The 12,500-nt window shown below is 35.8% G+C and overlaps 2 protein-coding genes across 2 annotated transcripts in view; both read left to right on the top strand.

Annotated features, from left to right (window-relative positions):
• The window catches only part of LOC119597938 (protein LTV1 homolog), an 8,830-nt gene extending 170 nt beyond the window's left edge, over window positions 1-8,660 (top strand). The window contains exons 2-10 of the mRNA XM_037947606.1: window positions 3,227-3,361; window positions 3,461-3,607; window positions 3,781-3,886; window positions 4,005-4,272; window positions 5,106-5,346; window positions 5,985-6,197; window positions 6,509-6,728; window positions 6,858-6,979; window positions 8,142-8,660. Of these exons, the coding sequence (XP_037803534.1) occupies window positions 3,227-3,361; window positions 3,461-3,607; window positions 3,781-3,886; window positions 4,005-4,272; window positions 5,106-5,346; window positions 5,985-6,197; window positions 6,509-6,728; window positions 6,858-6,979; window positions 8,142-8,252 (1,563 nt within the window). The 3' untranslated portion in view covers window positions 8,253-8,660. The remainder of the gene's footprint in view (window positions 1-3,226; window positions 3,362-3,460; window positions 3,608-3,780; window positions 3,887-4,004; window positions 4,273-5,105; window positions 5,347-5,984; window positions 6,198-6,508; window positions 6,729-6,857; window positions 6,980-8,141) is intronic.
• A 2,408-nt stretch (window positions 8,661-11,068) lies between these two features.
• LOC119598073 (protein LTV1 homolog) overlaps window positions 11,069-12,500 on the top strand; it is a 17,911-nt gene continuing 16,479 nt past the window's right edge. The window contains 1 exon segment of the mRNA XM_037947703.1: window positions 11,069-11,095. Within this exon segment, the coding sequence (XP_037803631.1) occupies window positions 11,069-11,095 (27 nt within the window).

Here is a 12,500-nt window from a genome sequence, read left to right as displayed (position 1 = left end):
AGGATCAGGTTTCGAGTTGGTTCACGAGAGATTGGGATTGGTGAAGCGAAAGGGGAGATTTCTAGATGCGTAAATGTGTTTCTTGGATAGGAAAATTACTCGATGGTTAATGCCGCATGCAGTTATTAGCCTAATAACAAAAAGACGTATTAATATCTAGCGAAAAGAACTGAGCCTGCAGAATGCCACTGTGAACTGCTGAATTTTTAGAAGATTTTCCGTATGATTGATTAAAAATTTTTTTTCAGAGAGAAGGTGACTCAAAAGTGAAAGGTGTTGACTTATTAAATCTTAATACGTTTCTTTTATGGAATTAGTTTAAGCAAATTTGCTAAAATCATAATCTTTATTCCATAGAACTGAATTTGATAGGTAATAATGAACAAGCTAATTATGTATTCATCTAAAGAAGTATTTCATGTGCATTTTGCAATACACCATATGTATGTAAAGCATACATGTTGATTATATAAATGTGGCTATATTTTATTATCAGGCAATTGTATGGCACAAGTAAATAGTGATATACAGGACAATGATACGTAAGACATTTTTTAATAGAGGCATGTCTGTTGTAAGATGAGGTTAAGGTATAAGCGATCAATGTATGCTATATTTTAAAGAAAGTTCTATATATTCTTATTGGTTAATCTCTGGCACAGATGCACTAAAGTAGGGCAAAGTGAAGGACAAAAAATTACAGTCATCAGTACAGGAAAGAATCTGCAGACATGAACGATAATGCCACAAATAAAGGAAAAAAGTCACAGAACGCACTGCTCTCGGCGTAAATCTACTCAGTATTCCCTTGTTACAGCTCTATCTTGCCATGTCTACTGAGGCAAAGACAATGTTTCCCCTCAAACAATGCCCAGTCGTGGCAACTTAGATTTTTTAATTAATTTTGTGACGTGGGGTTAACGTAGTCTCTGGTGAGTGCATCTACCCTGTAAAGAAGTATCTTCTTATTCTCTGTAATGTAATTTTCTGCATAAAAATTTAAAGGATGAGTATGCTCAGATAGTATGCCAATTATAGGCATTTAAATGTTGCACTGTGACTAAATTTCCCCAGGTTGCTAACAACTTCTATAAGAATAAGTATACATTGGCTTAGAAATACAACACTGAGTTGCGGATCCATGTTAGGAAGGTTTCTGGCATATTAACAGTTTTTGTCAAAGTGAGTTTAGGATGGGGTTCATGTTGTTTAAACTGGGAATTTTGGCTCTGACAGATGTGGTCCTGTTGTAGACTTTTATGCAAGTTAAAAAGATGAATGCAATTTCATGCATAAATTTAAAAAGGGAAAGGTGTATGATTCTAGAAATTTTCCAGAAGAGAACTGCATCTTCCTGAAACAAAGACCTTTTTTATTAAATCAACAAGCTTTAAGACATGATAATGTATAAAAAGTAAAACTGAGTGTAATCATAGACAAACAACATGAAGAGAATATTAAAATTATACCAAAGTATACCAGAATATTTGGAGCAAAGTTCCTCATACCAAATTTCACTATCATGAAATAAGAAGCTGGATAAGGAGAATGAGAGTTTGTAAGCCTACCCTGGATTACATATTATTGCTTCTATTCAGTCTTCAGTAAAGCTGAATCGCTATGATGACCTTTATTGTGAATTAAGAAATAACTTTTAACCAATTATTGATGGAATGCCTCTATTGCCATAACAAGCTGAAGCCAAATGTCAGTTTGATGTCAGTTGTAAGGATACATGCCATGTGCATTCACGCGGTTCCAAGTTGTGTCTTCTGAACAGTTGTTTGCTTGTTCAGTTCTGGTCTCAAAAGCTCAGGAGCTACAGCCCCAGAAATTTTTTGGGGAAAAAAGCTTGATTTTGTTTTAAATGCTGGAAAATCAAGTCTCCCCATGCCAAATGTGAACAGAGCGAGGTTAATATCTGCTTCCTTTTCTTTCGCATGTGCTGAGCATGTGCAATCTTCAATTTGAAACCTGACTTAGGTTTTATTTTTGCAGTACATTTCAGAATATATAACTTAGATTGGATTTTTGATTTTCCCGTTTCTTTTACATTATAAAATACAGAGTTGAACCAGAGTTTTGACTCTTCCACATGCTCTCACTTTAAATCATAAATTAGTAATTTTACCTATATTATCTCCCATTCAGAAATTCTGGATTTTCAGGAGTATCTCTTTCACAAACCAATTCTACACTTAACAGATGTTGTACCTACAATTTCTGAACTTATTGTCACTCCCATCAAATTTTAGGTACACATACAATGAAGGAAATTAATAATAATAATAATGGGGATGCACACACGCACACGCACACACACACGCACACTCACACAAACACACAAACACAAACACAAACACAAACACAAACACAAACACACACACACACCCACACACACACATCACACACACACACACATGCACACACACACATGCACACACACACACACACATGCACACACACACAGCACACACACACATGCACACACACACATGCACACACACACACACACACACACACACACACACACACACACACACACACCACACACACACACACACACAAGCACACACACACACACCACACCACACACACACACACACACACAACACACACACACACACACACACACACACACACACACACACACACACACACACAACACACACACACACACACACATAGACTACTACATCAACATACATCATCATACACCACCACACCACACACACACCCACATCACCTACACCACACACACACACCCACACACACCACACACATCTAGCCTCCTGTCTCAACGTCTGCTCTGTCTGCTTCTCTTCTCTTCTCTTCTCTTCTCTTCTCTTCTCCTCTCCTTCTCTCTCCTTTTCTCTCTCTTCCTTCCTTCCTTTCCTTCCTTTCCTTCTCTTACTCTCTCTCTCTTACTCTCTCTCTTTCTCTCTCTCTCTCTTCTCCTCTCTCTCTCTTCTCTCTCTCTCTTCTCTCTTCTCTCTCTTCTCTCTCTCTCTCTCTCTCTTTCTCTCTCTCTTCTCTCTCTTTCTCTTTCTCTTTCTCTTTCTCTCTCTTTCTCTCTTTCTCTTTTCTTTCTCTTTCTTCTCTCTCTTCTCTCTCTCTCTCTCTCTCTCTCCCCCCCCCCCCCTTCCTTCCTTACCTCCCTCCCTCTTTTCTATATCTTTGATATGCTAAAAGCGTAAATATTAAAGTTGTTTTCTTTCCTTTTCAGGGTAAAAAGGGTAGGAAGTTCATAGACAAGAAGCGAGATGTCCTGCACACCTTCAAGGTTGTGGCTCGAAGTCAGCGGGATCCGCTTGCCGCTGATGAGACAGCCCCACAGGGTGTTCTGCAGTCGGTGAATGAGGTAAGTATTGAGGTGATGATGAGAGTGGTGATTATAGTTTTTTTTTGTGCATAGAATTTCCAAGGCAGTTCCTTTGTTTGACCAATTTCATATTTGCAGAACACTCAGAAGGTTGAGCAGGAGAAATATGGCATTTATTTTGATGACGACTATGACTACTTACAACATCTGAGAGGTGTGCGTGAAGCGGTTGAATGGGACAATTTGGATCTTGAAGTTTATACCATTCGAAAGGAAGATACTAAGGTAATTTGTTTTTGTTAGTTTTTATTAAATTACTTATGTGGAAATGTATTTACTATTTTGAATTTAAATACATTATTTCCGTTTAGTCTACTGTTGTTTTTATTTTAGTATGTTACTTTCTGTATAAAAAATATGCTCCAAATTGATACATTTGTTGCTCTTTTTACTAATAGGACAAGAAAAAACTGGAAGGCAAGAAGTTGGTCCTTCCATCTTCAGCCTTTGAATCTTATGTTGAAGAACCCATTGGTCTTCTGAACAAAGCTGCACCAGTGACAGGTTTGTGACAGATGGGATTGTTGTAAGGAACAGTTCAGTTTTTTCCATTTCTGTGTAATAATGATAATACTGTTTTAGCTACCTGATCTTTTTCTAAGCTGATTTTTTTCATGTCCAGGACCACGGCCAGAGCTAGACCCGGATATCGTCGCAGAATTGGATGATGACTTCCTGGATGGGGAAATGTGCAACCCAGATGAAGATGGTGCTCTTCCTGATAATTTTGTGCTGATGCTGAACTCAGAAAATCCTGTAGGCCAATTTGACGAAGATGGAGAATGGGAGGATTGTGATGAGGATGAAGAAATATGGGGTAATGGTTATGATAGAAAGATGCCAGCACTGGAAGATGCCATGGAAGGAATACCTCCATACTCAAAATTCAGGTATGATAAATTTACAGGTCTTGAAGTTTGAATGTGACCCTACTTATTTTCAGGGAGAGGGGGGAGGAAATCTGTGCAATGTCATCTGAGTATATTTGTTCATTGTGTAGTTTCCTGTAACAGTCAGAAATGTATATGATTCAGGCTATGTATCATACTGGATGATGATCAAAAGGAAAAGCAGGGAGAAGATTACAAAATGATAGTTAAGAGAAAAGTACAGTTGTTTAAAAGTTATTAGGCTTGTGGGCTCAAACCTACAGCCTGCAGAAAACCTGTATTGTGTTTGAGACCAGCAGAGAGACTGCCAAGGAAATAAATTTTACTACAATTAATCTGAATGAAATTATGAATGATTGCACTTGTTATATTTGTATTCCTTCATCCTTAATATAAAAGATAGTGATGGCAGTTTCTGCATTATTTATTTTAAAGGATGCCTGAAGATATAAGGACCTCAAAATAAGATTTGATTATATTTGAGATATTTACCTATTTATGACATAGTCCTTGTGACTATAAAAACAAACAGATGCCATAATGTATGTAGAAAGATGAAATGACACCATTGACAAAGGTAACAGTAATCTCATTCTGGATGGCATTTGTAGACCTCTTGTATATGTAGGTATTAGGATTGATTTATAAAGAAGAAAATAAATAATTATGTTAATAAAGATATATTTTGATACATTCTAATGGCTGAAATGAACAGGCATGTGTCATACAGATGCAGAAAATGAAATTTAGGAATTGAATACTGTATTATAGTCATGAAATTAGCTCTTGTTGTAGTCATTACTAGCAGAAATATATCTAACTTTTTTTTCCAGTACTTATAGGGACAAAGGCCAAGATGAAGGTTATGATGCTGATGAGGAGGAGCGAGACTTTAGCAGTGACTTTAACGACAGTGACGACGAAGAAAGGGACGAGGTGTGCAGCCTAGAAGGTCCACCCCAAACCTTTAGGGATGAGGAGACCAAGTCTCACTTTACGAACTATTCTCTGTCGTCCTCAGTTCTTCGCAGAAATGAGTTGCTTTCTCAGCTGGATGGATGTTTTGAAGAAAAAGTAAGTGGTGGTTCTACTGCAATTCAGTTGCTTCTTGGCTTCCTGCTGTAAGAGATCTTGGATTCCTCCTTTTTTGGTTGCTTTATCTTGCTGTCACACTGCTCGTGAAAATACTTTTACAAAGATAAATGTCTTTTGGCAAAACGGTTAAGGTTTAAAAGATTACAAGAAAATAGAAGAATTATTATGCATTCATGAATAGATTTATGAATGAAGAGGCACTTTTCAGGTGGTTGATAGTGAACTTGATGCTCTTGTCCCTCCTATTATTTGGTGCATGTGTCCCCTGTGTAGGGTTTTATCCAACTGTATGGAAACCACTGTTCAGAAAAAGAATTGTAGAATAAGAATAGATAGATAAATAAATAATTAAGTAATAAGTAGATAAATAGATGTATCAATAAATGTGAATGAATGAATAAACAGAGAAAATAGCTGAATGAATGAATTAGATTCTTGGAATATATATATATATCAATATAGCCATGAAAGACAGAACATGTCTTTTTAAGAATTACATTTTTACATCATTATCTGACCATACCTTCACTTTGTGTGATAGTATGAATAATGCAAGCTTACACAGAGAGGGAACAGCCAAGTGGTTCAAGTGACTGACATGTGATTTATTTTTACAGTTCCTACGAGAATATCAGGACGAACAGGTTGGAGCCCTAGATGGTGAAGACATAGATGGCTACGTTGACGAGGAGTCGCTTCTCTTCAAGCAGGTGATGGATCAGTCCCGTAAGCAGATGAAGGAAGATTCAGATGAAGAAAATACTAGGATTGTTAAATGGATTAAGGATATGCAGCAACAGAAAGGTTTTGGGAAAGAAGAGAAGGAAGAGGTTTGTATATTTAGTATTTTTTGGTAATGAAGAATGTTTTTTGTGATAGTAACAATAACAACAAATCTATAAATAAAAGTAATACAGGCCTACCTATATAAATAAGTTTGCATTTGCATTTTTGTATCATCTTTGTTGGATCTTAATTGTGAATGTCTTTCATCAGTGTTGCATTTGTGCGGCATGAATGATCATCATCAGGCATCAAGACGATCACCATTTTAATTATCATATTCATAGTCACCAATACTGTCACAGATATCATTGCTATCATCATTAATACTAATCATTAATTCTATTTCTTATGACAGGTGATTGTATCAGACGAAGAGCACAAAGAGAAATGGGACTGCGAATCCATTCTGTCTACATATTCAACCCTCTATAATCATCCCCGCACCATCACAGATCCCCCAAGACGCAAGAAAATTGCCATTAATCCTCGTACTGGCATCCCTGTGGAACACGAAGCAGGAGGTTTGACAAGAAAGGCTCTGGCACAGCATGATTTAGATTCCTCGGCTACGAAAGGTAAGCAGAGTATTTTGAAACATGTTCCTAAAGAAATTTATTGTCTTTGGAAAAAAGGTGATAGTTTTGACATTGATATTTATTAGTGTTATTTTTTTTCCTTTCTAATGAAAAGACTCTTGATCTCAGATGGTGGACAGTTGGACACTGAGACACTCATCACAAGCATGTCGGCCATCTCATTCAGACCAGCTGGAGAGACACCGGAGGAGCGTAGATTTAGGAAAAAAGCACTTAAAGAGTTACGAAGGGTAAGTTCCTCTGCTGGGATGTCCAGTATTCAGTTGCTCTTTAGCCATTTTCTGTACGTTGGCTCTAGAGTTCCTGTTTTTTTGTTAAGCTGCTTAGTTTTATATTTGTAATGGCTTGCTGTTAACCCATCAAAATCCTGAAATATATGCTGTAAAAATACATCTTAGTCCGTAATATCCATTTTCTATGAGGGAGCAATTTTGTATAAGTAGCAAAAATAAGTTGACTGCATTGCCTTCTCTTTTCTTTCTTTCTTTCCTTTCTTCCTTCCTTCCTTCTTTCTTTCTTTCTTTTTTCTTTCTTTCTTTCTTTCTTTCTTTCTTTCTTCTTCTTTTTCTTCTTCTCTATTTAGAAAATTTATGAGGAGTTAATTTTGAGAAAATGGTAAAGCAGGTACTAGAATGTGAGAATCATATATTTTTTATTGCCTCAGAGTTATAAAAAAAAACTATGAAAATTTTTCTTTTCTTGTTGTAAATAAGTATTTTTTAATGTTCATTCATATTTGGAAATTGCTTCATGTTGCGAGAAGTAATGATATACCAGAGCTTCTGTCAAAGAAAGCTGTAGCTTTTAGTGTGTTACTTGTTAATAATATAATAATATATATATATTTTTTTACTTTTTCCTTCTTTTCATGAAATATTCTAAAAGCTGTGATGAGGTATTTAAAAAAGGAAAAGCCATTGAGTCAGATATCATAGGTGAACATTACTTCTGAACATATTCAGGATTGTCAATGTATATATTTAGGTAAATCACACATAAAAGATGTATTATGCACAGGTACCATATTTCACAAAAAATTCCATATCTTTTCATGAAATATGGTATGCAGTGCATGGTATATCTATTATGTACAATTCATCTAAATATTTAGAAGGTAGTCCATTGAAACAACTATACATCCAGTATGTAGATGAATAAAAGGGAAACTGTTAATTTGTAAGTTATAATTAGTTTTTGAACTCAGTTATTATAATTGTAACTTAACTCCTGCCTGCCTACTATAGATTTATTGTTTTGTGAAATGTGTTGCTGTCTAGAAAATCATTTAAAAGGTCTTGATGTTTATGAGAAGGTTGAAAATTATTGTTTTTCAGAAACTATTGAGATTACTAATAATGTACAAATTATTCTCATTTCTTTTTACTTTTACAGGAAAGACGCATTGAGAAGAAAATAAATAGAGCGGCATTTAAGGAGGAAAAGAAGAGGCAAGAGAAGATTATTATGAACAACAGAAACAATACTAAAATATCTTTAATGTGATGTGATTTTTTTTTTCTCTCATTTTTATTGATGCCTGAAATACAGGTATTTTGTTGATTTATTAAATATTTACTAAGCTTAAAGGAAATCTGCTGAGACTTTAGAATTGCAACTCACAGATATACATATGTAACACGACTCAAATATCTTCGGGATTCTTTCTCAGAAAGCGCACTAGTTGTAGCCTGCATGATTACTCAATAAACGGTTCTGCGATCTACACGTATTTTACAGTGTGCACTTTCCCAGTTGTTTCAAGGACATCTTTTCAGTTTGAACACCTTTGTTATTGTTGTTATTTGGATTATCTCCTCTTAGCCACAAGTAGATGTGAGCACCATATATTGTATCTCAATGATGAAAATCATAATTGTGTCTATTTAACATGAATAAATCATGAGTATATTACTTAGAATTTCATAATCCTTCAAGTTGTATTAATTTTTTAATGTTTTTGTTAAGTATGTTTTCCAAGAGTACTAAAGTTTTTGTGAAAAAAAACTTTTTTTTTTGTGTGTGTGTGTGTGAGAGTGTGAGTTTGGATGTCGGAGTAAGTGTAAATGTAAGAAAAACAAGAAGATTTTTATCATTTGTGCAACAATTTGAATGGAATTTGATCGTGGGGGGGCTTAGGAGATGGGGACTGAGGTCCAATGTAGTGAACCTCAGTCGCCGCCTCAATAATTTTGCATGGTCTTTTCTTCTCCTTTCTTTTTCCTTCTCTTCTGCATCCCCTTGTTTTGTCCATTTACCCTAATCTTTAGCTCATACCCTTTTTCCACAATACTTTATCATAATGCTCCCTTCTCCCTTAACTCCATCCCCTTCTAACAACCTTTACCTTATGCTATGCCCCATCAGCTTCCTCTCTCTACCTTTTTCACTACCATACTACCCTCTAGTACTGTTCAACCAGCAACTTTGCCCTAATAATGCATTAACCCTTTTTGCTACTATACTTTATTGTAGTGCTATATGACCTTTGATGTCACATCGCACTTCCTTATCTGGAGGCTTTGCCCCCAAGCCTCACGCTATTGCAATACTTTGAATATGCTGCTAATAACCCTAGATATTGTCCTCTTACTTTTCCTAGTGAAGACAGGATATACAGTTGTATATAATTCATAACATTACAGCAGAGTGGGTTTCAACAAAGCGGCTCTTTCAGTAGTAAAGAGGACCACAATATTACCCATTCCATACTAGTTTTAATTTTGGAAATTTTCAAAGACTATTCTGCAGTATTTGCATATGAGAGGAAGACCATATCTCAACAAAGAGATTTTGAAACACTTTTACTACAGATTTAGGAAGATACAGAAAGCTGCATAGCACAGTTTGTCTTTGATAATATCAAACCAAAATTTTTTGTAACATGGAAACCCAAAGATAGCTGTACCATTACACATTTACTTTGTTCAACATTTTTCCCAGAGATCTGAGCTAACTTTTAAAAAGATGCTTTTGATTATGTTGTCTACATCTGCCAGGCAGTCACCCATTTTTACTTCCTTTTGTAGTAAAATATATATGAATGCCAATACAGGGTTTTAACGTAAATTATAAATTTTGTTATGCTTTATCATTAGAGCAAAGTTGTAGATGTCAATTTCATGATGTGGAACACACTAAAGAAACTTGCTGATCATTGGACATGAATAAAAATACCTCTGCATCCCCCAAAACACCAAAATTTGTTATGTCAACATGTCCTGCCAAATATTCCAAGAAGTACGGATTGACTCAGATAATACATAAATGAGTTACCACTAAACTTTCCATCCATTCCGAACATTTGTATATCTATATCTATATTTATATCTATCTATCTTTCCTTGGTTAATTGCCTAGCCCTTACCCTTTATGGAGACCATGAGGGATAGACCGTTTCTCTTCCTTACATATTTCAGACAATAATGAATATTTTTACCCTTATTAGGGATGCTGAGGCTTGCCTCTTCATCGACTAGCCTCTTTAAAATTGAGTCATCTGGTTTCCCGAACCCTGGAACTCCTTTGATCACAATTCCGACCACTGATACTCCTTCCTCGATGCTTTTAGTCAACGTGATCCATTCTGAATCATCCACCCAGGCCAGAATGCATCCCTTCCTCTCTCTCAGCACCCACCACTCCATCTCTTCTTGTACAGTCTTCTTCATTTTCTACCCATTCATTTCTTTTTACTACTCTTCATCTTCATTGGCCTCCTCCCCGCAGTACTATCTCACTCCACACCACTTCTTCCCTTCCTCGTCCCTCCACTACTTTCACCTCTGCAAACTTTTTGAGTACTATTGTTAGCCCAACCAGGTGGGTTAGATTCTGATAAAACCCTCCACTTCCAAAAAATGTCTCCATTTACAAGCGGGCATAGTTTCTTTCCACAGCTGTTCCGATCGTTCACGCCTTGTAATGGTTATATTTGAGTCCCAAGCTCGTGGATTATCTACCCTGACTGACTTCACTAGCAAAGCTTCTAACTGTACACACACACACACATACATATATATGTACATATATATATATATATATATATAATATATATATATATATATATATATATATATATATATATTAATATATAATATATATATATATATATATATATATATATATATATATATATATATATATATATATATATATATATATATATATATATATATATACATATACATATATTGCACATATAATATAAGGACAAAGAGAACTGAATCCGACTTACTATTACTTGAGTAACTCTTTCATTAAATGGAATGTTATAGGATTCTGTGAAGTTAGAAGACTAGGTGAAGAACAGAAGATACTAAATGATGGACACGTGCCCTATTGAAGAGGTAAACCCCAGGAATTAGGGGTAGGTTTCTTAGTTCACAAACATTTAGAAAAAAATATCTTCTAACTTCACAGAATCCGATAACATCCCATTTAATGAAAGAGTTCCTCAAGTAATGCAAGTAACTCGGATTCAGCTTTCATTGTCCTTATATTATATGTGCAATATATGTATATATATATATATATATATATATATATATATATATATATATATATATATATATATATATATATATATATATATTCTTCTTTTAACGGTAGGTTCATGTCTGAGCCGCCGTGGTCACAGCATGATACTCAATTGCAGTTTTCACGTTGTGATGCTCTTGGAGTGAGTACGTGGTAGGGTCCCCAGTTCCTTTCCACGGAGAGTGCCGGTGTTACCTTTTTTTTTAGGTAATAATTCTCTCTATTTTATCCGGGCTTGGGACCAGCACTGACTTGGGCTGGCTTGGCCACCCAGTGGCTAGGTAGGCAATCAAGGTGAAGTTCCCTGCCCAAGGGAACAACGCGCCGGCCGGTGACTCGAACCCTCGAACTCAGACTGCCGTCGTGACAGTCCCGAGTCCGACGCTCCAACCACTCGGCCACCGCGGCCTTGACGATCATGGGCTTCCATGATTTTCTTGGCAATCTAGAGCGGTGGTTTGCCATTGCCTTCCGCCCGGTGTTTTTTTTTTTTTTTTTTTTTTTTTTTTTTTTTTTTTCCGAGTCACCATCTCTATTTACCCGGCACTGACTTGGGCTATATATATATATATATATATATATATATATATATATATATATATATATATATATATATATATATGTATATATTATACACACACACACATATATTTATGTATATATATATATATATATATATATATATATATATATATATATATATATATATATATATGTGTGTGTGTGTGTGTGTGTGTGTGTGTGTGTGTGTGTGTGTGTGTGTGTGTGTGTGTGTGTGTGTGTACGTGTATTTCTTATATATACATATATCTATATATGTATGTGTGTATGTATGTGTGTGTATGTATAAAGGCACACACACCTGCTTACAGTGTATAGGGATGATATCATATAGTTTTGTGTAAAAGTCTAGGGAGTGAAAAACCTTGTTTTACTAATTAAAGCGTGTGCACGTAAGCCTAGTAACACCAAAGCAGGACGTCAACAGGATTCCTCCTGTGTTCTGGACGATTTTACGGGGATAAACCCCCTCAACTGGGTTGTCCTTATACTCAGAGTGTGCGTGGTGTGTGTGTGTGTGTGTACATACACCAAATTGTGTCGGATATTATGGTCAGGGACTCTAGAAAAAACAGTGCTTAGTAAAAATTACGAATACTGATGTGCTAAGGTAACGGGGCTGCCAACGGTGGGAAACCAGGGTCGGTTTGCGAG

The sequence above is a fragment of the Penaeus monodon genome, chromosome 40, assembly GCF_015228065.2.
Source record: "Penaeus monodon isolate SGIC_2016 chromosome 40, NSTDA_Pmon_1, whole genome shotgun sequence".
Lineage (NCBI taxonomy): Eukaryota > Metazoa > Arthropoda > Malacostraca > Decapoda > Penaeidae > Penaeus > Penaeus monodon.
Note: the sequence above shows the minus strand (reverse complement) of the source record. Positions and strands in the feature narration are given on the sequence as shown.